The 25,539-nt window shown below is 41.7% G+C and overlaps 3 protein-coding genes across 3 annotated transcripts in view; 2 read left to right on the plus strand and 1 right to left on the minus strand.

The window, feature by feature from the left end:
* The window catches only part of prss35 (serine protease 35), a 74,917-nt gene extending 49,802 nt beyond the window's left edge, over nt 1-25,115 (minus strand). The window contains exon 1 of the mRNA XM_084026285.1: nt 25,106-25,115. The gene's annotated coding sequence lies outside the window, so the exon portion shown is untranslated. The remainder of the gene's footprint in view (nt 1-25,105) is intronic.
* Nucleotides 1-25,539, plus strand: part of me1 (malic enzyme 1, NADP(+)-dependent, cytosolic) — a 67,167-nt gene that overhangs the window by 31,422 nt on the left and 10,206 nt on the right. Inside the window, exons 4-6 of the mRNA XM_084026282.1 lie at nt 14,740-14,815; nt 16,270-16,431; nt 23,242-23,345. Of these exons, the coding sequence (XP_083882408.1) occupies nt 14,740-14,815; nt 16,270-16,431; nt 23,242-23,345 (342 nt within the window). The remainder of the gene's footprint in view (nt 1-14,739; nt 14,816-16,269; nt 16,432-23,241; nt 23,346-25,539) is intronic.
* The window catches only part of pnisr (PNN-interacting serine/arginine-rich protein), a 157,996-nt gene that overhangs the window by 19,523 nt on the left and 112,934 nt on the right, over nt 1-25,539 (plus strand). The gene's annotated exons all lie outside the window — the stretch shown is intronic.

Below are 25,539 nucleotides of genomic sequence, written 5' to 3' on the forward strand. Positions count from 1 at the left end.
TGAGATGCTCTCTTTTTCTTCTCCCATATCTACTTTATATAGGCCATATTAACCTATCGATCTATTTGATATAAACTGCTAATGTGTTGCTGTAAATGGGCTATAAATAGTCATAGGATTTTATAACAATAAATATAAATGAATATTTAATGAAATAAAGTACACAATACTCACATTCCTTAAACTGGATATTTTAGACCAGAACAGAATTAGTGAAATCTGACAGTATTCCCAGAATGTTGGACTTGGATGACAGCAGACAACAGAGGGTGAGCTGCAGGAGGCTATAAAGGCCTAATGAAATGCATCAGCTGAGCATGGCTCTGAAGTGGCACATGCTGGATGATGAAGTGTTCAAACCTCGCAGATTAGGGCTTTCTGAGCTGTGAGCTCACTGCCATCCAGGCCCACACACAGCGTTACACTGTTAGTGTTCATTTGGATTGATGAGCATCCAGGGCAAGTAGAAAACTATCCTTCTAGATCATTCATCCACACATGATTATTGAACCGTGATGACTTGCTTAAAAACCATGAATTACAAACGGCCATGTATTCCACAGTACTCAAGTCCAGGGAGAATTTGTGTCCTGATTATGAATGATTGCATGACATTTGCTGATGTATTTGTTTGCCGCATTTTTGGCCTTGGTAGACCATGAAAGACGCTCATAATAGCCTTTGTTGAACGCAGTCAGAAGCCTTGGAGGAGTAGGGAGGAGAGAAACGGTTTGGAATTACACTGGCCTCATGAGGAACGTGGCAAACATTTGGCATTAATTCCACCCTGGACTTTGAGGAACTTGTATCATCATAGAGCTTGTGTCCGAGGAAGTTTTAGAGCCAGTGAAAGCAAAGAAACTCTAGGGCACAGTAGACTGTAACTCCGGGATCCCTTAGCATAATAAATGAATGTATCATCCAGTTCCCAACATAAATCCAAGGCAGTGTTGCAGTTTACTGTGTAAACATGGAATGTAATCAAACTAAATATATGTTTTGAATAACTGTCTACACTACTAAGACTACCTGGCTGAATTGTCTGTGACCTGCTGTACCGGGCACCACTGGTAATTCAAACTGCCATAACTTTCCATGACTTTGAGTGGTGTAACATGGCAGGAAAGCAAGGTGGTTAGAGTTGGCCCTTTAACAGAAAATCCAGTTTGTTCCATTGAGTCTCTAAGAAACAACCATGAAATCATTGCAAACATTATACATGTAGGTTTCTGGTGGGGCTAACGGCTCTTAGCCTAAAAACCTGCCTGGCGGTCTCTGTCACCTTGGAGACGGTTGAGTTCAGCCAGACTCTTGTTGGATCCAGTCTGCGAACACCTTGGTTGTCAGGTCCCAGCTCCATCGTTTAACCGACTGTCACTTAATTCCAGGTTTTTAATTTGGGCAAATGCTATAAATATCATTATATAAACCCTGGGAATGGCCCGGTGAATCACAGACAGACAGCTGCTGTCGCTTGGTGGGAAAGCAGATTTTTATTAAATGGCATAAAGCAAATTAGCGTCATGATTTTCACATTCTGGTTTCTGTCTGTGACCACTGTGTGATTACGTGGATTAAGTCCAAGTGAAATTAAACTGGATGTCTGGTGTAGCAAATGATGTAGCATTTTTTCCATTTAAAATCATATTTGCATAAAGCAGTAATATTAGCGTATATATCATTGGCAGATGGTCACACTGGCTAACAGCCAGACTAGCAGCCTGCTACACGACACAAGAGCCACAGTTTTTGAACAACCTGCATTAGCTTTTCTGCTAATGTATCCTTCTTACCTGACCTACAGCCGAGGACACACGTCCTGTCCTGCGTCTAGCTTGTTGAAATAGCATGCAAACAGACATTCATCAAGAAAGAGTACACTGCTAACATCAGCTTGTGGGTTTGTTAATGAATTGGTCAACTGAATGTCCTCGCTGTTCAATTCCAAACCAAATTTAATACAGTCCGCCCATGACGCATGGTGCGGAGTTTGGGAGATACTTGACAGAATGCTACAGAACGCAAGGCAGGGGTCACATGGCAAACAGGATTTATATGGCAACTTACAGTACAAGCAGACAAGCTAATAAAGCTAGCCTTCTGATGCCTCCTTCGGTCTTATTCAGTTACGTGACCTTTGCCTTGCAGGTCATAGCATTCAGCTAGAGTCTTGCATCAGAGCTCAGGCTGGAAAGCTGTCAATCAACGATGTCTTGGTCGACTTTCATTTCCTTATGATGTGATTTCAGTGAGACTTCAGTGGAGCTGCTGAATGATCCATTCATATAAGCCTCTCCTTCCACACCAGGGACAAAATTATAGAGCACAGTTCTGTTCGGCTGCCATCCCCACACCGTCTCCACGGGTTACATCTTGGTGCGCAATAGTAATAATTTACCAGCCCGCACTGGAAAAATCGACTTGCTGATCATCATGATGATTATCTGGTACTGAATGAATCACACGCCGCCGGGTTTGTAGTTTTGAAGTTAACCGTGTTTGAGCAGCGTGCGGCCCTAATGGCTTTAACGTGAATATACAATTTGGTGGAGTACATAAAAATATTCAGCCTAAACATTTGCCAAAGCTTCTTCTGTAGTAATAACCTGAACTAGTATGGATAGAGCGTTCATGTCCTTGCCTTGAGAAACCGTGGTAGTACCATAAAATCTAGAAGTGGGAGAGGTTGGAGAGTTATATATGTTTGCAAATGTTGGCCACTTCCACCACTTTGTACCTATACGCTCTGTATGTTTTAACGATGTTATCCTTTCTTTACAACGACTGCTGTGGGGACCCTATAAACCCTCAATGAGAGAAATTGAAATACAACTATATCATGTCTTTATGACACCTGTCAAGGCTGAATTGTTTGAACATACCGTAGCTCGGGTGCCAAAGCACATGTCTGAGGTGGCTTTTCAAAAGCTTGCCTAGGAAGGCTGCCAGCTCCTCAGCAGAGTCTTTTCATGCTGCTGGCCCTGTTCCTGTGTGACTCGTAGCAGCCAGATGGAGATGTGTGATGTAATACAGCACATGTATGTAATGCATATGTATGCATGTGGGGTGAGTGGAGAGCCACATAAAGGTGGGATCTCGACCATGTGTTGGCAGATTTGTGACCACAAGCTGGATATTGTGAGCAATGTAATTGAGTTTTTGCCATGCCAGCCAGCAGCCTCTGCTACCAGCAGGTACATGAGGGTGTGAGGAGAGCAGAGGTGCAACCATAACTTTGGATGAACTGCTTTCCTACCACATTTCCAAAAATTAAAAGTGGCGAGGGATTCCCTCACAAGAATACTGGGCATGAAAGTGAGAGGCACATATCATTTAGTGTCAAATGTGGAAATATCACTGTTACACATTGTAAACATACGCATGCAAAACGCTACCACCTGCATGGAAAAATCCCTTGTTGAATCCAACTTTGTTTCCCCATGGATTGAGTGGAAACTCCAAACCAAAATTTCCTCGAGTCCAATGACAATTTTTTTTCTACAATCTTTGGCTTTCCGTTTCCAGATGGGTGTAGAGCTCACATTAGAGTCTAATGGAATGGTGCAGCCCCAACAGCCCCAGATCCAACTTGCTGCCACCAACCTACTCTGATGGAGCCCAGTAACGGCCTGATGAAGCTTTTTTGGAACTAACCATCTGATTTACTACTGTATAGTGTTTTTCCAAATGTGGCATTTCAATTCCAGATACAAAATTGTGTTTTTATTTTTGTAACTAAAAATGATGGTGCAGCTGTGCAGGAAAACTTCACACCTTATTTACGGAATATGTCATCCCCTCTGATGCAGTATAAGTCATAAAGCAACCAATTTAAATATTGCAGGCTATATAGTAGTTTATGTAATATATAGAAACATAAATGGAAATGTGAGCCAGGCCAGCCGTTTCCCTGTGCATCCACTCTTTATGCTAAGCTAGGCTAACTACTTCCTGGCTCCAGATCAATACTCATGAGATGTATGTCAACTGTTTCTAAGTTAATAAATTATTATTTAACCATGACAACAAAGGTCCACTGACCTTTATCAAATATTATATTTAAACCCAAAGCTTTCCAAAACCAAGATGTTTTGTTTTATTTTGTTTTCTTTTTTGCCTAAATCCGACTGAACCTTATTAGATTAGAAATGTTTATATGTGGGAATTTACAAAACACGTATTTTGTTATTTAAGTAGCAGAACTCATCTTTCTGGATAATTAAAAAGAAAATGTAAAAAGACCATAACCACAATACGTATTTATTTATTATTTAAATGGATGCATGAGGGTTTACAGTGTGAAGCCTAGCAGACGAGTGAAACCTCTGTCTGAAACTAGGTTAGCCTTTATGTTGACATAGAACACTACCCACTGACTATAAGTGCTAAGTCATCAGATCACACATTAATCACCATCCAGCTGCACCACAGTCTTATCTGCACTTAGATTACACCATACTACTGAAAATGGTATGAGGCCTTCAGTATCTGACACTAATATATCCTCACAGCTCTGCTTCTTATTTCGCAGTTCTAAACTTCCCCCTGCTTAGTTAATGGATGTGGTAAGAAAGCACTAAAAGCTCATTTCTCTTTGTACTGACGGCCCCGTCAGCTCTCAGCTCAGCTTTGGCTGTGAACACCCGTACTTCTGTCGTGAGTTTGGCCCGAGCTTAGAAACGGAGAACTTGAAGATATCCATCTGTGCTCAAGGCATGTGTGAGTTGTGGAGTCGATCCAAAGGTTTCCATACTGTAAATATCGTCTACAAAAATCATATCGCTCAATTTCAACTGAATCCTCTACAAGGGAAGGCCAGTGAGTTTATTTTGGGGCTGTGATTATGGACTGAATACTGTACCTAGAATACACTTTTATACTCAAAATATTTTAAACAGTAAACGGATTACAACCGCCGTATGCTAACAATGCACATGCATCTAATCTAAAAAAAAAAAATGTATCTTATAAAAAGGTTAAAAGTCCTTCATATCGACATTATAGTCATCACAATATTCATTATTTCATCTACACAATTTCAGAGTTGTTTAGGAGATAGGACACTGATTTAAGTTTTAAATATATAATTGTCAGAAATCAAATTGCACTGTGCAACAGGTTTATTTGGAGGTAAGACCTGGTTTTCAGTCTTTTGCTGCATAGTTTGTTCCATCTGCAAGTTAATATTGCCTGCTGATTAGAATGACACATACATTTGAAAGAATAACATCAGTGCTCTTGCAAAAAAACGATTTGATCCCAGTCAATGTGTTGTACACTCATGGGAACATATATGAATTCGACAAATGCGATTAATGTACATAGCAGAGCCTATTTTGGCGGAGCACACAGGATTTAAAGGCAGACCTCTGAAACCCTCCTGCTGTTTCATAGCATTCATATTTCCCCTTGTATGACTCACTGTGTCAGGTATGCCCCTTGTATGTTTATACGAAATGTTTATGTTATATAGATTAGGAAGGTTGTCTGGTTGTACGGACTGGAGTACTTGTGTCTTCAGTGATACGCCCATTATTAAGCAAATGAGTTCTTTGCGTATTATAGTTATAGATGATCTCAGTGCCAGATGATTTTGCTGGTGTTGTTGACTAACTCCGTCTGACCTTTGACCACTCTACAGGAATGGATCTGATCCCGGGTCACTTTCCTTTTCCCACTCTCTTTGATCTGTTTTCATTACGTGAGACTCGACCTCTCCACTGGCATCCTGAACATTTGCTTTGATTTAGTTCTCAGCCTTACATCAGTGAGAGCTTAACGTCACCTACGGGGTAGTTGCATACTAACAAGGCCCACATTCTTCTACTATGACAGATGGTACAACTGCTGAAAGGCTGTATTTGAAATTCATATTCAATACACTATATGAGTGCCTCAAAACGACTTAAGTGCTTAAGTTCAAGTTACATTCTTGTGGCATTCTAGTGGCTCTAGGATTAGTAAGTCAATGTTGTTTTTTCTAAACTGTGACCATATTCATCTAATTTTTACTGTCACCACAATGATGGAGGACCCTGACCTTAACAAAGTAGTAATTTTACCTCAAACATGATGTTTCTAACCTTAACAAAGACCCAAAACATGATCTCACCAAACCTTAACCTTAGTGAACCTCATTCTCCAGGGGGAGCTGGTATCAAATACCACAAGTATCTCATTCAGGTCCCGTCATAAAGTCATTTATCTAGATTAATGGATTACACAAAATAACAAAACATCAATACAAATGGGAAGTCTTGAGAGGATAAAATGCCCAATAAAGTACATTTGTAATGATATTCTATTGTAAAATATGATGGCTCTAGTTTCTCACCCAGTGTCATACAGTGCATGAATGATCTCCTCAGCTATAAGCCATGAACAATTGGAAACTCTTAAAGCATTCTCCATCTGTTCTATACTGGACACTCTCTGCTTGCCTGCCACCAACCCAGACATGCTTGAAATTGAACACACATTTTTCTGTGAATGTCAAAGAGAATACAATGGGCCATACATCATCATCAGCATCCATACAGTGCCTCATAATTTTTCTAATTATTGGTCAAAGATCTCCATCTCGATTTCTCATAGAAGGATGACCATCTTGTATCCTAACCCTGTCCTTATGTTGAGAACGCAAAGCAGCAATTGAGAAATGGCAGGCTACAACTGGTCCCAGTTGCTGGCCGAGGCAAAAAAACAATTGACTTTGACTTTGCAACCCGCACGAGACGTCATTGGCATGCGCTAAATGTCAGGACGTTTGTGAATAGGAGACTGAATGGAAAACCTGCTTGCACGAGGGCTGAAACTCCTCTAACAGCCAGCTGGGTTCATCAGGTCTGTGCCTCTGATTCCTTTAGCAGGGCCTTTGTGCTGGAACAGGCCCTTTTCTACTGCTCCTTGCCCCTTGAGTTATGTAAGGCTGGCTGAGAGAGAAGCTGGATATCGGCAATCGTCTGGACACTGGACTGTCTCTCCTCTCCTGCACAGCTACAGCAGTCGACCTCATACTGTCTGGTTGCTATTTTCATCACCTGCAGCTTGGCCTATGTAAAAGGTTCCATCCCTTTCTTTTGTTTCGCGTGTTAATCCGAAGTGATGAAAAGGCCATCAGATTGGCTAAACTGTGTTCATTTTGGGCCCCAAATTCTCTTTGTTTCCCTTCTTGTCCAAATGGAAAAACCTCATGAGGGAAGATTCGATGCTGTGTGCAGGCCCGGGCTGACTTCAGTGGGCTGCTGTGGAATGAGCTGGGGGTGGGTTATGGTTTTCCGAGGCCAGGGGAATGGAATTGGTTCCTGCTTGTGTAAAAAGAGGGTGATTCAGGCGTTGAGAAACTTGTTATGTGATGGAATCCTGTCAAAGTCTGAGCATGCCATGGAGGGTGGGAGGGAGCAGAAGAAGAGAAGTGCATTGTCTGCAGAGAGTCATCCTGTATGGAGAGAGGAGGGAAAGGAAAGAGAAGGGACTGGAAAGAGAATTCCTGCCCGTCACCTTTCATTTCCAAGTGATGAGAGCTGCGTGTTGAACAAAAGTTACCGGTTACACGTTCTCGCTGCTAAGACAAATTCCGAGAAGAAATACATCCCTTGAGCAAACACCGAAGTGTGCTCCAACAGAGACAGAGAGATGGATTATGGGTTTGTCGAGCTGAGGAATCATTCACCCACGATCTGCTTCCCTTTTTAGCACTTTCTTCCCTTTTCCCAGAGGCCTGTTGCATATTTAGTTCCTTTGACGGTCATCTTTTCCATTGCAATTAGTTATTTTTAAAATGGGCAGAGTTTGCGTCAGCTCAGGCTGCACTATGAACATGGTTATTGATTGACACTGCCAGACCTCCAGCTCCCACTGAGTTTTTTCTTCTCCTCTGTTGGTTTGGTCAGATGCTTGGCTGCTTATTTGTGATGCCAGCAGCTTCACTCCTTCAGCTTCACTTACTTAAATCGCCTTGGAATTGATCTGTATGAAAAAAAAAAAAACAAGGGTATGCTTGTGCATAAACTGACATCAAATTCACTTTGTCAGGAAATCATATCGGTGCTGTGAAAACTGATCATCTCTATTTATGATAATACTTTCCATGGAAAGACATTCACTTATTAAAATACCCCTCGGAGAAGGAAGCAAGAAAGTTGAAACCAGCGGTCTCACTGCTTAAATAGCGTGATGTCAGTCCTTTTCTACGGCTTGTGGTCAGATACCACATCCAGTCACAAAAATTACTCTGTCTCTGTATGATGGTGCTGTATGTCTGCATGAATGGGTTGTTGCTGGGTTGTTTCACTTGCTGATGCTGTGCTGGTCCTCAGAGGATACGCTACTCGCCTGATATGATGACAGATGTGTGTTACAACCAGACCAATGTGTTGGGTTTTAATGTATTGAAATTAATTACAAATTAAAACAAGATGCTGTTTATGAGAGAGATGAAAGGTTAGGTGTGCACTCACTTATTTATATTAGTTACCTTTAATATAAAGCAGTTAGCAACACTGTTTGTTAGAATAAATAGCTTAACACACTTTTCTGTGGTAGAATGAACAAATTGATTCATTATTTAATGGTGTATTTTATTACTTTAGGAAATAATTAGTCCAGTCTGTAGTTCAGTTGATACATTTGACTGAGAATTTAATGGCGACGGCCAAAATGCCAAACTTAAAACCAGTGTCCACAAACCAATGGGTGACATCACAGTGACTACGTCCACTTCTTCCATACAGTCTATGGTTTTCCAGTGCAACCACACTACTCAGTGGAGGAAATACTAGGAAACTAGAAACGTTACATGATTTCTGAAGGTAGCTCTGCTTTCAGATTTGGCACATTGATGGCAGCGCTGCAACAATCACATGTCTGTTCTTTTATTCACTGTAGACAGCGGAGGTCATGTTGAGCCAAACGTCTGATGGCTTTGCGAGATGTGTGTGGCTGAAAAATACAAAGACTACTGATTCTTTCTTGAACTTAGGGAGTCTGCCGTAGGCTATGTATCCCCTTAATGCCGAGGCGTAAATGAAGCGTAACACAAGTAATAACTCAACTTAAAGGACTAAAGAGGCACAGCTGTGCATCCTGTTGTTTTATTGTTCATTTTCTTTGCCATGGTTCAGTTGACCTCACATTATAGTATGTTCACGTTGATATTTTGTGTCTAGGCTATGACCTCGTCAATTCCCACAATTTAACACCAAGTACTCACAGCATGGTGTGAGGAGTTTTGACAACTTGCTATGTTATGAAATCCTCAAAATACAAAGGAACTCCATATTTACCTCCTGTGTGTTTACTGTCTGTACTAAAAACAGATAATACAAATCACACAATTAGTACAAGAATATTCATTACATTTGTGTGAATGTTGATCCATTTTGTCACATGTAGTCCTGGACTATAGTGATAGAAACACGACCACTGTTTATCCAAATAAACAATATCTCTATTTTTTTTAACTCACCTCAAAATCAGTTAGTTTTTTAACACTCCCCCTGTGTTTGTGAGTGACCATTTGAACCGCGACCAAGTGGCGAGTTGATTCATCTATTATAATAATATACTAAATGTTAATCTCTTGTTGTTGGCAACTGCATGCTGTTGTTTCTGCGAAAACCATGTTGAACTTCCCGACCTTAATAAGACGTTACCTCAAATATCCATCTGCATCTGGTCTGGCAGAAGGATCTAGTGTTCATTTTGGAGTGATGCTTCTGTTTAAAGCTTTTTTTTAAAGTCCCCCCACTGTATGGATGTGTTTCTTTTTCTAACAGGCAGACTGTATCTAGAGTATGCACCCATTGGACAGCGTTTATGTCGACCTTACCTTTTAACACACAATAAACACCATTTATTTATAAATCATTTAATATCATTTTAGTGTTTTATTTTAGAGATACTTGATTTCTGCTTCATGTGACCATTTGTTTGGAACTTTGGCTTTAAGTCTCAACAATTACATTTGCTCTCTGTCATTTCACATGCTGAGATTTGTTGTTGTTGGTTTCTTTTGTCAGAAATGTGAAGTTACACACAGTGGAGTTGTTTTCTTCACTGAGTTGACATGTGTCAGCAGAGTAACGCTCTGAGGCGTTGCCTGGATTCATCACCAATTAGACCCTTTCAAACAAAAATCGGGGAGAAACTCCCTTCGTCATCATTTTTCTCAGGGGAAAGATTTGGAGCTTAATTAGTTGGAGACATCTCATAGTGTGACTTTGACCTTTGACACTATTTTTACAGTCTTTTCTCAATGATTTGTGTCCACTGTGTCAGTTGAACCTTATGTGGCTTGCTAACAGAGGGTGTCGAGCATGGTGAAGATTAAGGTTATGTGGTGGGGGTGGAAGAATGGTGACTGGCGGTGTTTTGTGTGGACACGGGTCAACGATCAGTGGCCGGCTTCCTCGCGGGACTCGGGCTGTGTTTTGGGGTCATGGTGTGGAAAGCAGTTTTCCCCTCCTTCCAGCCCCCTCAGCCTTTCCACGGTCCCTGGGGTGTGTTTTGTGTTGGGCAGCAGGTCAGTGGCGGTGCTGTTTCAGGCCATGGTTATTTTCTTTACCCTCTCTCTTCTCGCCACACTCTTACAGGAGGAGCCAGACACGGCAGCTCAATGCTTTGTGGCCCTCCTCTCATCTAGAAAATCAGGCGACTGCCCTTCATTGTGGCTATTTCAGCAGCAGCAGTCTTACCCACACAAACATACAGGTTCCAGCTCGATGGGCATCAGTATGAGGAGACCAGAGGTGCTTCTATTTGCCTCTTCTTTAATTAAATGTTTGGAGGTACGTGGAACATTGTGGAGCAGTTCAACTCCTTAGAAATAGGCTTGTTTGTATTTCTTGCAACCAATTACAGTCAAGTAAATGGTTGGAATAGACCACTGAAAGTAAGGACAGTCAGTTCAAATGGATCAAATGGAGCAATGAGTCAGCATTTTTGCACTTCCGGTGCACATCAATTACTTCATTTTTATTACTTGTTTTGGTGTAGATGCTTTAAATAAGGTCTCTGGTTAACACAAGCGTAAGAGATTTTAACGTTTCATTCTAGAATGTAAAATTTGTCAGTACAAAAAGTGGTCGACAAAAAGGAATAAACAGTACAAGTGGTTAACTACATGTAATTGACACTTGAAAAACATGATAAATAATGAAATAAAAATCAAAGATCAATGATTGAAAGAGCAAGATAGAAATTGTTTGGAACCACTGTTGTTGAAAGTGAAAAAATATACATTTCTTTAGACAAAAATTACACAAGACATGTTCTGGTTTTGTTATTCTGTTAGCTTTACAACCATAAAAATATGCTCTCTCTCTCTCTCTCTCTCTCTCTCTCTCTCTCTCTCTCTCTCTCTCTCTCTCTCTCTCTCTCTCTCTCTCTGTGTGTCTGTCTGTTTGTTTTATATCATATCCCAGCTGCTATATACTTTCAATGATTCAAGCTATTTTTTCATGATTGCAAAAGATTATTGCTATGGAAAGATAACCAAATAAACAGACAGTGATGATGTTTTGAAAACAGCATCACTCCTGACATCATGACATACTGTAGATTAGCTCTACTAACCTTGGCTGCCCTGGACACTGTGGACTTGTGATGAAATTTAAAATAAGTTAGCGTGTGTGTGTGTGTGTGTGTGTGTGTGTGTGTGTGTGTGTGTGTGTGTGTGTGTGTGTGTGTGTGTGTGTGTGTGTGTGTGTGTGTGTGTGTGTGTGTGTGTGTGTGTGTGTGTGTGTGTGTGACTGTGTGTGTGTGTTAAAAAAGCATAACGGCGCACTCCTGCAGCTCCACTTCATTGTAATTGTCAGGGTCAAAGGTCATTAGGTCGACAGCTCCTCTGCAAACACAGAATGGCAGAAAATGAGAGTTGGAGGAGGAGAGGAATGATGGCAAGCTGAACCTGAAATGTTTTTCATAACCTTCATGTTGACAGAGATTAGGCATTACTGCCAGTCTGCCTGCTTTGATCCAGCTCATGAAGTTGTTTTCCAACACTCATATTGGGGGTCAACCTTTCAGTCCCAATGCCAAGGCTTTTATCCAAAATGCCTTATATACCCGTTGCAGGCAGTGGCTTGCGTACTCTTGTCTTCAGGTAAACACACACACACACACACACATATTTGTTTAGGCCATGCGTTTCAAGCAGAAATAATACATTTAAAAGATGTGTAGCTGTATACCGGTATGCAGATGTGAAAGGTGACGTCTGGGTCCTATGACCTTCATGTGACCTGCAGAGTTATTTGCAAAGGGAGGACCATGTCGCTGTCGTTAGTCAGTCATGCTCTTTTTCTTTTTCTTCCGTGCCTTCTCCTCCTCTCTGCTCTCTCCCTTTTCTAATGTAGGGCTGCAGCCAATCTATTTTCATTATTGATTAATTCGGATTAACCATTTAGTCGATTCAATGTCAGAAAATAGTGGAAGCAACCCATCCAAAAGACCAAGGTGATGTTTTGCTTGACAAGCGGATAAAACACCCAAAGATTTTCAGAACATAGAAAAGCAGAACATCCAGACATTTTCTGATTTCAATTAATTAAATTCTGATTTAATTAAAAAAGTTGTATCATACCACTAATAAGACGAATATAACTTTGGCAGTGGGTATAAGACATAACTTATTTCTTTACCTATAGAACCACATGCAAAAAGAATAAGATACGATCCAACAATTACATTATAAAGGTAAATGCAATAATAAACCTTTTCATTAACTATAGATAACTGATGTTATTAAGTCTGTGCCAACTTTTCAAAAAAAAAATCAGAATATACACAAATTTAAAAAAAATATATTTATTTTTTAGCACAAGTGTGATGTTGTATGTGAATGTGAATTCCTATTCATGAGGGTGTGTCTCTTTTGTCATGCCAAAATGCAAAGCACTGATAACAAATATGTTTGATGTCAGTCTTGTTACTCTTGAAAGTATTTTTTTGTCCAAGAAGGAATTCTGCCTGATTCAAGGAGTAGTTCACAGCTGTGTAACTAGTGTAACCAAAGAAAAGCCGTTAGCATACTGTAGTTTCTCTAAATCCCAGAAAAGCTGAAAAGGCAGTCGAGTTCAATAAAGGACCAAGAGTCTGTGAGCTCAGCCTAATCGATTAGACACCAGAGAGGACACAGTGTTTACATTTGGAGAGCAAACATGCCTTGCCCTGGGGCCTCTGACAATGGTTGCCATGTGTCCGCTCCTCTACCAACTGGAGTCATGTGACTATAACAATGACCAGCAGCCCATCAGCTGCACACAAACACCTCAACTCCCAACGGTTGCTATTTCCCCAAAGAGAAGAGATAAATGTAGAATAAATAAATCACTAGTGATCTTAAGTTATATTAAAGTGACATGGTCTCACTGGTTTGTCACATTTTCTCTCAGTTCTATTCAGATCCATATCTATGCAACGTATCTCCTAAAAGTGCATTTCAAGGTGTTGCCTGATGTATGGCCTACCTGTGAGATTTCCACTGGTCAGTTGCTGAATTCTGGTTGGTCAACTCTTTAGACCAGACTGAAGTATCTCAACAACTACTTAAAGGATTGCCGTGACATCTTAGCATATCACGACAGCACACGTCTCACAGAGCTGCTAGCACGGCTGTGGACTGTTTGATTATGGTCGCTGGTGTTAAATAAAAACCTCTACGCATTTTATGTGACATTTTTATGTCTTTCTCTTCATCCCACTGTTTTTTATTTTTGCATTTAACAATGCGTCCTACTGTTTCACGTTTCCCCGCTGTTTTTTTCCACAAGCATTGACCTAGGATGGGTTTATTTTATGAGCAGATTCTTCCAAATAGTGATGTTTTTACTGTCACATGGAGGTGGTGTTACCCCCCCCCCCCCCCCCCCCCCCCCCACTCCCATTCTCTAACCAGATGGGTGTTGGTTCGGATAGACGCCACAGCTGGACCCCACGCATGGAGGTGATCTCTTTATCCGGGGATTGTCCCAAAGGGACTGACGTTGATTCCAGTGAGAAGGGAAAGAAAAGAGGGAGGGATGGGTGGAGGGGGTGATACTAAGATGAATGAATATTTGGGGAGCCTGAAGGGTCCAAAGCAAACTCCCTGCAGAGGCCCTGGGCTCTGGGCTCAACATTAAAGTCCCAGGTGCCATCAGTATTCAATAAAGTCTTGGTCAGAAGGAAAAAAAGGCAGTAAAGAAATAGCAGCTTAACTTCAAACAGTCTCTTAGGTACAGCTTGAAGCTGTTTTTCCCCAATATCTTAGAGAAAGTTTCTTTAAGTGTTCCTGGGTGATTGGAGCTTTTGTGTTGCTGTTGTTACTGGCAAGATTTTAGTGACATTTTGCTTCATTAAGAGTCGGGCACAACATAAAACTTGTGGGGAAAGAAAGTGGAAGAGACAAACGACCAGGGTGCCCTGTGACTCCTTTTGAATAGACATGAAAAGACATTCTTTTGCTAACGTATAAAATGGTAAATGGTCCTCATTTATATAGCGAGTTTATCCAAAGCGCTTTACAGGAATGACTTACATTCACCCATTCACACACCGACAGCAGAGTCAACCACGCAGGGCGACAGCCACCTCGTCAGGAGCAATTAGGGTGAGGTGTCTTGCTCAGGGACACCAGGCACTCAGCTAGGAGGAGCCGGGGATCGAACCGGCAATCTTGCGGTTGCCAGCCAACCCGCTCTACCTCCTGAGCTAATCCCCCGTAACGTATGTTCTTCCATTTGTTTTTCTATGTTCCAGAGGGCTGTTCATCACTATTCATGATAGTGGCCACATTTCCACGTTGCTCCAGAACTGGCCAGAGAAGGACGTCAGGGTAAATAATATCACTCAAACAGTATTATGAGTATTTAAGAATATTCATGTTGTTCCAGCTCTACCTCATTATAAATCCCATTGAAACTTAAGTATACTGTTCTATATGACTGCATCAGTAAAGCACAACATAACAAATGTGTGCAAAAAGTGCAAAGGTTTGCTTGATTGGCACAGTAGCTGACATAAAATGATTGACGAGGACACAGAAAATAATCAATTTGTGTCTTTTCTGCTTTGCTCTTTTCAAATCAAAATACAGAAAATTACCTGCCTTATCCTTTTATTGTATTTTTTATATTTTTTTTGAAGGATGATACATTATCCACAAACTGAGAAACAGAAGAATACAAGGGAAATAATTGTTTGGTGTGGGGAATAGCAAATAGATGTGCACAAATAGTGATGAATGCTCATTTAATACATGCAGTTGTGAATTAAACCTATTTGCTGTAATGGGCTAATAGCTCATTATGATAAAACTACAACATGTTTTAATGACTTATAGGTCATCTCACACCAGGCTGTCTCAAGCAACAATGAATGCAGTAAATCCAGTGATGGATCCGTGGATGATTTCAATATTGGGTTCTCTTGACCTGCTGTATTGGCCAATTTCCCAAAAGCCTGACTTATTCCTTTAATCTTCCGTATGGAGCAAGTATGTGCAAAGTCATAATCTAGTCATATTTAGAATGACGAAACCAGTAGACATTCCTGGCATGTCAAATATACCTGCAGCCTCGGCCACCTGTTCACAGCTGTCAACAGCAGGGCATTTACCTGAGCGCTGACACACCGCCTCTCATTGTCCGGGTGGTCTTATCGTCAGCTCAACTAATGTGGCCTACTTTTTACATTTCCATAGAGAGGGGGCAAACAGGAGTCAGGGTAGTCATCCACTGAATCACACGTTAACAAGTGATGGTTGGCGGGGGAAAGCTGTTAATGGTATAAAGTATGGTCATTATAGATTTTAAACATTCCAATGGGGAAACTAATGACACACTTTCTCAGATTGTGGCTGTGAAAATGTCACACAGATGTTGGAAAAACAATTCGGAACATTTCAAATGAAACCCTACTGCTGGTGATAATCAAGTGTAACACCATGGATGTGTTTCATGCTGTAGAATCAACCCAGAGAAACTTTCATTTATTGCTTAATGAGTAACGTGACTAGTGAGTGGAAAGGCAGGTGGGTGTACGTAGGAGAGTCTGGCATGCACTGAGGAAAAAAAACATGTTTCTATGGAGCAGGTTGGACTTGTTATGGTAGAGAAGGTTTGAGTTCAGTAAACAAGGAGGCAGACCTTTGCTTTATTTTCTCATTAATGATCTTAAATATGACTTACAGGTAGCAGCATTATGCACGGATTGAAGTGGATGAGATGGTTGCAGTGGCTTCTGTCGTACTGTACTGTTTATGGCTGACACACTAATGTTGATTGACAGGCAGTGTGTGTGACAGACGGAGAGAGGATCCTGGGACTGGGAGACCTGGGCTGCTGTGGCATGGGCATCCCAGTGGGCAAGCTGGCCCTCTACACAGCCTGTGGAGCTGTACCGCCACAACAGTGCCTGCCTATCATGCTGGACGTGGGCACAGACAATGAGGTAAGAGCCCAGGTCTAAATATAAGTGACAGACTGTTCACCAGCAAAACCATAAGCAACTTAGGTAATGCTATTTTTTATATTGCATCCATCAGCGGTGGAAAGTAACAGCAAAGTGTAACTTTAATGCACCTGAGATTTCACTTTAGAGAAACTTTTCACTTTTACTTTTACAGTACTTCAATGCTAAAATTTACAGATTAGCACATCAGTTATTTTACATGAGGAACTAGTGTTGTAGTCTTACCCCCTCTAACCAAAGCAGCCTCCGATGAAGCAAAATGGACGATATTTGCATCATCGGAGTCTCTTTTTTAGAATAGAAATACGGATATCCCCCGTCTCTTGGGAAAATGAGGAACGCGACCATTCAAAAATACTACCGGCTTTCTAACGATACAAAGCTTAATGCAAATGGGTGAAGTATTCCTTTAAAGTCAAAATATGGCTCCAGCACATTAACACAGCATGAGTACATGATGGTGCATGCCAGTGGGAAATGCTCCTTATCCACAGCAGCCAGGTGGGCCTTGACTCAGAAGTCAGCCAAGAAAAAGAAACAAATCTCACACTTCACAACCAGGAAACACCCTTTATATAAGTGAGGTAAGAAGCTCCGTTGATGGATGCCAGATGGGGAAAACACCTCTCCTTTCTGCCAGCCTGTGAGCGTAGCGTCCAAAACGGAGCTAGTGTTACCCACCAATGTATACCCTGTTCTCCACAGCAGCATGTCTTAAAAGATGATTCATACTCAGGGCAGGAGAGCACGTGTGTCTGTAGCCCTAAGCACACTAAGAATAGTCTCACATACACAAGTCTCTTCCTGGGCCAAGGGTGTGGCAGCCTCAGGCTGGGCTCAGCTGTGTCAGGCACACAGGCATCCATCAGTGGCCGTACTTCATCCGCCAAGACCATCTTCCCATGACTCAGTCCCTGGAGTTCAGTTTCAACCCAGGCTGAAAATGTTGCTGAGTATAGATGAGTTTGCAAATAAAATGAGCAAGAAATGGAATAAACCAAAAGTATATGTAAGATTTGCTGGACTGGGCCGAGACCAATAATAGGTGAAACCCACTGATTTCATGCAGGAAATAGCATGCTTGATGGCCTGAGGTCCCTCCTTGTCAGCAGTTACTCATAACACACTTTATCAAAGTTGCATTTTAACAACAGAAACACAGCAGTCCCCACAGAACGCCTACAAACTACATTGCATTGCTGGCACATTTGTCCTCTTCCTGCCATTATAACTAAATTAAGAGAGCAGAATCGTTCTGTTCTCCAACCCTTTATATTTATAGACCAACAGTATGGAGCTCTACCTTTTAATCTTCCTCTACTGGCATATCTGCATTCTAAATTTCAAAGTTTACTATTTTTGTTTGAATGATTCTGGGTCAGCGTGATAATACCATCTGCAGATTAGATTATTGGGTGTGCGGCAGCAGCTTTAGACATTTACGGGCATCACAGTACAACTTTAACAAGCTGTCTTATAGCTTGATTTGTTCCAATTACCTCAATCTGCTTTACGTCTGCTGCCAAAATAGGGAGAAGAGAAACACTTTTTTGAAACCAAAAAAGTCTTTCTCTTCTTCCTATTTTGGCAGCTGATATGTGTCCTGTGTATTCATGCAGAGCTCATGGAGTGTGTTGCAGTTGAGGTAGCGCTGTTGGACTTCAACCATAACTAAAAATACTGTAGGTACAGTTGCTATAGGAATAGTTCAACATACATTGATTGACTGATTGCTTGACTCAGTCTGAGTGTGTAGAATCTATCTAAACCGACACTATAGTGTAAACAGCCAGCTTGGGTCTGTCCAAAACTCAAAATGGCTCCTAAGAGCTCTCACTAAGGCAGCGGGGTCCCAGTGAAAAATGTGTGGATGTGTGAAATTGCTTGCTGTGTGGTTGGGCTTACGTTCAGCTAGATGTTGATGGTCAGTGAATACCTATACAACGTTGTTAATGCCTTGCTTTCTATTTTTCTACACGTGTTAAGGACAGACGCTGTAACGTGTGAGTTTGGAGGCTTTGGAGTGGTTTAAGACACCTTCGACGGGTAGGGTAATAAAAGTACTATAATGAGGAAGGGAGCTAAATTCTCCAGCGGAGTCCAGGAACAACATCTGAGATCTCTGTCCAGAAAAGTGCAGTTCTAGGAAGAGCTTATACCGGTATACTGGAGAACCCTCAGGACAAACACATACACACACAGTATTGTTGCTTATGCTACTGTAAAAGAGGTAGCTGCGATATTTGCCGTAGTCTGTCTACCTGGCCCTGGCCAATGTTTCCATTTCTCTATCCTCTATTCTAAAGAGATGACAGGCTAAATGAGTTGTAATGGGATAAATAGGGTGTGTGTGTGTGTGTGTGTGTGTGTGTGTGTGTGTGTGTGTGTGTGTGTGTGTGTGTGTGTGTGTGTGTGTGTGTGTGTGTGTGTGTGTGTGTGTGTGTGTGTGTGTGTGTGTGTGTGTGTGTGTCCAATGTGTAGTTCTTTTGGACTGGCTTCATATGGTATGCATGCTAGCCCACCTCAATCTGCAGGTCTGACTGTGGAGGCATGATGGAAGCAGATGGAGGTGGGGGGCTATGAGGTAGTGGTAGCCCAAGTGAATTATTAAAATTACTGTTATTATGGGATTGTATTTGTCCTTGAGTGGATATGGGGGAAGAAAGAGGTAAGCAGGCAGCCCTCCGCTGACCAAGACATACTTAGCTTTTTTTTTTTTTCTTTAGACAAATATTTCTGGGACATTTTTGGGAAAATACATGCACTCACTCTTCTTTTCTTGGCAAGAAAATGAATTAGCATATATACCAAAATGTCATTCCTTTAAACTTGTATCAGGTCGTGAGGAGATTTCTTTATTTAGACATTTAGAAAGTGAGCCACTGTGTAATTGTTATCTTTTTTTTTTTTTGGCGGTGCAATGTGATTGCTGTGTAATCTCAAGTGAGAACCAGCAACAAACTCTTGGTACCTGGACAGCTCTTATCCGTCTTATCTGTCTCTCTGTGTCATAGGTACAGTACTCCCAAGATTGAGTCCAGTTTTTTACTGCATCATCTTGTTATCGTCCTGGATTCAATCCGTCAGTGCATCCCCTGGGCCTGTCACCTGGAATAACCTCAACACACACACACTCATGCTGAAATGAGAGCCAATGATGTAATTTGGGACAATGTGCTGTTTGTGCACGTGTACTGGGTGGGCTTTCACATGTCCAATGCTGGGTTTACCTCAGACAGGTCCAGGCTATTCTTGATCTCTGGTCTTGTTTCACTGATTCTTCGAAATGAACTTAAAAAATGCTGCAGTCCATTTTTAACACTGAAAATTGCATGTTAAACTACTTAAACTCCCTCATTAAAAGTTCAGCACAACAGTCAGAAGTCAAATATAACTTTATATTATTTCCCTTAAGTCCAACAGTCATCACTTTGGAGGTGAAAATTGAGCTTCTGTGTCTAGCAAGCATGAACTGTCGAGCTATACACAAGGGCTAATCCTTTCTGAGAGAAAAGGGGTCTGTACAACACAAAGGACAGCTTAACCAATCAACAGTAGATAATCTGGGACAGAAAGACAACTCATGTCAACAGTTCAGCACAGCGTCAACGAGGTCAGCCCACTTGAAACCCCCTCAGGACTATCCGAGTCCCTTGTAATGCTGCTCCTTCTATTTCACCTTTTAAAAGCATGAAAATGGGCTGAATAATTAAACACTCACCATCATAAACTCAATAGGAAGCCCATAAATTTGAGGGAAACTCCACTGCAGAAGTGAAAAACTCTTCATGACTCAATAGCAATTTTTATCTTTCTCCACGCATTCTCTTGCATCATCTTGTGAAATTACCGCCTAAAGCGCTCTCCGATATCAATCATCTCGGGGGGGATCACGTGAAAATGTTTTGCTTATTTTGGTTACCGTTGAACTTGGCCCCCTCAAGCCTATTACTGTCGATTAAAAGCTTGCCAGGAAATGAGTTCTAGACTTCAAATAAATATCGCCTTATATAAACCTTTTGAGCTTTTCTTGGACATGGCGACTCCTGACCCTGCCACGGAAAGGCGGCCGCTGGCTCGCTCGTCTCAGTGGCACCCTCTAATTATCCATCCCCAGAAGTAAAGGTCGCCTGTCCCGATGAGGCATGGCAGCCCTCTGGATCAGTTCATCACCCATGGGGATCAAACTTCCCTGGAAGTCAAAGTTTACAGAGTACGGCACATTTAGGTTAAATCTGTCTGGGTAGGAGTGTACAGCTGGCTGTATGTTGAGAAACAGCCATGTTATGTCAGGCAGGTGCAGCGGGTCAATGATCTGATGAACTCTGTACCGATAGGCCAAAGCAAAGTCTGTAAGCATTATTTTTACATAATCTAAAAATCTGAGGGTGGCATAATAATGTCAGACAATGATTTTAGCAGCATGAAAATATCGTACAGACATTCATTGATGCCAGAGGAGGAGGCCTAATTACTTCAGAGATCATCTGACGTATCCTCTAGCTCCACCGATAAGTTCACTTCACCAGTTACAGCATTTTTATTTACATTTAGGGCATTTAGCAGACGCTTTTGTCCCAAGTGACTTACAGTAAGTACAGTTGTCGAAAGAAAGAAACCACAACATATCATCGCCGATAAAGTAAGAGCGAAAAAATAGAAACAGCACTTGATGGATGGCCACACAATTTTGTACAGACATGCGTCGTTCCCAGACAACGATCCTTATGACTGAAGTGATCTCCTGACTTTTTGAAGGGGCATCATAGAATTCAGTAAGTCGTCCTCAAGGTGACTAGTAATAACTTTAAATTTTCCTCCATTAGGGTGGCAGAAACAAGTTGAAACAGACGATATCTCAAGAGGTCAAAATGTCTTGTTGTGAGAAAAGATTAGAACATCTTTGCAGTGCTCATTTCAGATCTGTTTTCTCCGCTGTCTTTTGTGTAGATACTGTGATTTTCCACCAAATCTACGAAGACGTCCATCCCCTGAATCTTAGGCCATTTAGTTGGATCCGTACAGTGAGTACGGGTCAGGAAACTCACCCTAGTGCTATTTGTTAGCTTACTAAGACAGCCAGTGAAATGGTGCTTTACATCAGCATGTTGACATTGTCATTGTGAGCATGTTAGCATGCTGGCATTAACATTTAGCTCAAGTCACTGCGGCGCCAAAGTAAAGCCTCACAGAACCACTAGTGTGGCTGTCTTGTTACTTCTATTCTTACTTGCTTGTATAGTTACTGTCTAGACTTAACAATGTCCTTAAAATGCTGAGCCATACAGGCAGATGCTAACCACTGCAAAAATCTGAAGCACACAACGGCTGAAATACTGGAGGATTTGGATGTACTTTCTAAACTTCTAAAATAACTTTTAGGGAGTCGCAGAGAAAGATGCAGCATTATGTACTTGTGTTGGCTGAGCATTGTCAGCAGAGATACAGTAGTTCAATCACCAAGTGTATGAATGACCTGTTCCATACCATCTACTCGCTTTTTAACTTTCACACCCAGCAAATGTAAAGACTGGACGGAAGTCACACACGTAGATTCACACATTTCATGGTCTACTACATGGTAACTGCTCCATAAATCGTTGTTACATTCAAAGAGTACTCAGTTATAAGCATATGTTAGCATGTGTGAAACAGAAGAGGGTTGAATCTTAATGAGAACCGCTGAACTCTGACCTGAACTCTCTCAGTTATTGAGGTTTCAAAAGAAAGAAAGAATAATTGAGAACCCAAATCATTAACATGTCCTGATTCTAGCTACTTAAACTCCACCAATTTTAAGAGTTTGCTCAGGCTGTGAAAATGGCTCTATAAATCGTCTTTGGCTCTGGAGGGTGCTTTTGATTGTCTAATAAATAGAATGACATCATCAGGGTTACTTGGACATTGCACATTTTTCACACACAGCAACTGTTACAAGCTTGGGCCATCACGTTTGATTAACAGGGTTTAATGAACAGACACTATACATTTTTTTGGAAATGAACGTCCATTCGAAATCACTCACTACTCGCCATTTTATAAGTCTGTCTGATAGTGAATTGATCATACTTTAATGAGCACTTCATGCCATCATGGGTCGCGCTGAAGGACAAATGAGAGATGGACGAGAGAAAAGAGAGTGAGTAGATCTGGCACGTTTTAATTGCACGACAGTGACGTAGTTAACGGCGCAGAGACGTTAGCGTCTGAAAGTGTTTATTTGTTCGTTTATGTTCCTCCACTTAGAACTCCCTGGATTGTTGGCGTGGAATAGTGACTGAGTGAATGATTTCGGACACAGCCTCTGTTTGGGGCTTGGCACTTACTATTAACAGTCAGGATATTTTCACTGCTGCTACACAGGTTTTTATTAGTCTCTAAAAAGCTCCCCAACTTTATGGAAATTAATTTCCAAGCACACCGGTGATGCTTTATTTTATAGGTCTTTAATTTCCTAAATATGTATTTATTAAATCGGGGAACTGCAGAAAGAAGTGAGCTGACAAATATCCACTCTGCTAGCACTAGCACTACAGGGTACTTGCATAACACACTCAAATCACTGACTGAAGTGAGTGGTCACGTGGCATTGTGGGTAATGTAGGCACCAGTTTTTGACAAGAAAGAAGAATGCATAGAAATTCAAAGGCAATATCTCTGCTTCGGTCCATCAATTGTTATCCCTTTTATTAAACCGTTGAAATATTACGCTGAGATGGATCACTAAACTTCTCCTTTCTTTCTACTTCAGTTTCATATCATGTCCTCTGCCTCCATGTGTTTGTGCAGGCGCTGCTGAAGGACCCTCTCTACATTGGACTGAGGCACAAGAGAGTGCGAGGCCAGGCCTACGATGACCTGCTGGATGAATTTATGCAGGCTGTGTCAGACAGGTATGATCATATTGGCCTGAAATGAATCATTTTCCCACTTCCTCTGCATGCCGTCTGCTATTATCGTTTTGATGCAAACAACACATGGTTGCTGTTAAGAGAAGTATGTCGAGCAGTTCAGCACGGCCGCTGCATGCAGTGTGATGTAGCCAAACCTTGTGGGATTCGGAGGTCTGGAACTTCAGTTGCAGATTATTCGGTTTTAGCTTCTTTCAACTGAGTGTTGGTTGCTAAGCAAGTCAATTAATACTAGTTGCGGCTGAATGGCAACATTAGCTTTTTGAAAAGTCATCGGAGAGCCTTGGTGACCATCAGTGCTTATTGATTTCCGTGGTGTGATCCTCTCCTGACAGAGGGCTTGGATCAAAGCTAACCAACTACTGTATTCAGAGGCTGAACTTTGTATGTTCTTGACTCTTGGCAGCAACACATTATGTATTTTGGACCAGTCCACAAACAGATAAGCTTACAAAAGACCTCTGGTATGTGTAAGGATCTGTGTGTAATGACTCTTGTGGTCCCATACCAGCCAACGTATCTCACCATATCTTCTTCAAGCACAGATGATGCATAATTCAGAGTTGTGTCATGTTTGATTTAGCAGTGGAGGCAGAGGGGCTTATCGCATCCGAACCTTAATGATGCCTTTGACTTGCATGCATGCCGACACATCTGTGTATCTCTGTGTCCCTGTGTGCCATGAAAGCCATCACACACACACACACACACACACACAGTCCAGAGTCCAGCAGGAGAAGCCTGGGTCTGGGCCTCCTCCAGCTGGCAACAGGAAGCCATGACTCTAATAACCGGGTGGCTTCTCAACTACAGGGAACAGCGAGCTTTTTCCCCAAAGGAGCCAGATTGGCGGAAAATGAGTAATTATGGGCTCAGAGATTGAGTGAATGATTACAGCTCTGCCGTCTTTTAAGTAATATTCCTGTTTAGTTTTCTAAGAAACTGAACGTGAACTAAAATAGTCCATATTAACTCATCATCAATAAACTGCAGGAGTCTGGAGGGATTTTTGAAAATCCAGTTAAAGGAGAATAGTGAGTGATGCAACCGTGTGTAGATTTGGGGCCAGGTGTTATCTCCAGCATTTGTCTTAAGAAAAATGAATTATCCCTTGATCTCATTGCTCCTGCACACACACCCCATGTACGTCTCAGTAAAGGTTTCGGAACGTCGAACCCTGCAGGTTTCTCTTTGAGGATCCCACTAAGCTAATCAGCTGCTGGCATTAGTTCCTCTATATTTACTTCTCATCAATTCTCAGCGAGAAAATCAATAAACATGATTTCTCAGGATTGTTTGGTACAACAGGCTCAACATAGCCGAGTGGCAAGCAAAAACTACACAACTATTTTAAACTCTTGGCACCGAGGCGGGTGGATGGATGAAAGGAGCGACGGACGAGAGGAGAGGTGAAAGAACGCAGAATGCTTCTTTGTCTTTAATGACGGCTCGGGGATTTGAGAAATAATGTGTGCTGAGAGATGCTGGCTCTCAGGAGAGCGAGAGGGGGATTTATTAAGGTTCGTCCACGAAGCCCTCTAGGGACCGCGGTAACAGACAGCCTGTGTGTGTGTGTGTACACAAACACATATATATGCACACAAGTTGGACAGCTGTGTTTGGACAGAGCGCCCTTGTGTTTGACCTTCCTTGCAGAGCTCCTCCATGGCTGTGTATGGACTGAAAGAATAAGCGTGTATGACATCCACCTACTTCCTATTAGCCGGAGAGTCGGATATCATCAGGTCTCAGATGAAGCCGGATTGTGTTTCCTGAAGGAGCTGGGTCACTCGTTAACTCCCCTGTCCTACAGATTGGCCCAGACATAATACCAATGTCTGAGTGATTCGCCACATGGGAGAGCGTCTCACGTCTCATGCTCTTTTTCATTCTATCAAACATTGACAGTAATGTCACAAGCAGTTATTCTCAATATATTAGACTGGTAAGCGCCAAGAAACCCAAGAAAGTAGGGCCTGCAGAAAACAATGATTCAATCTATCTGTCTTTCTGCTACGCATATAATAGCAGCACATCGTAAACTCAGCAGTATAAAAGTTTTAAGCACAAAGAGGCTCTGTGTTGTTCTGCTAGCATTTCCCCCAGAAACGGCGCCATGGCAGGAAATGTTAGTGTCTCGTATGCAGGTGTCTTGTCTGACTGTCTGGTCAATTTA

The sequence above is a fragment of the Eutrigla gurnardus genome (genome assembly GCF_963514095.1).
Source record: "Eutrigla gurnardus genome assembly, chromosome: 14".
NCBI lineage: Eukaryota > Metazoa > Chordata > Actinopteri > Perciformes > Triglidae > Eutrigla > Eutrigla gurnardus.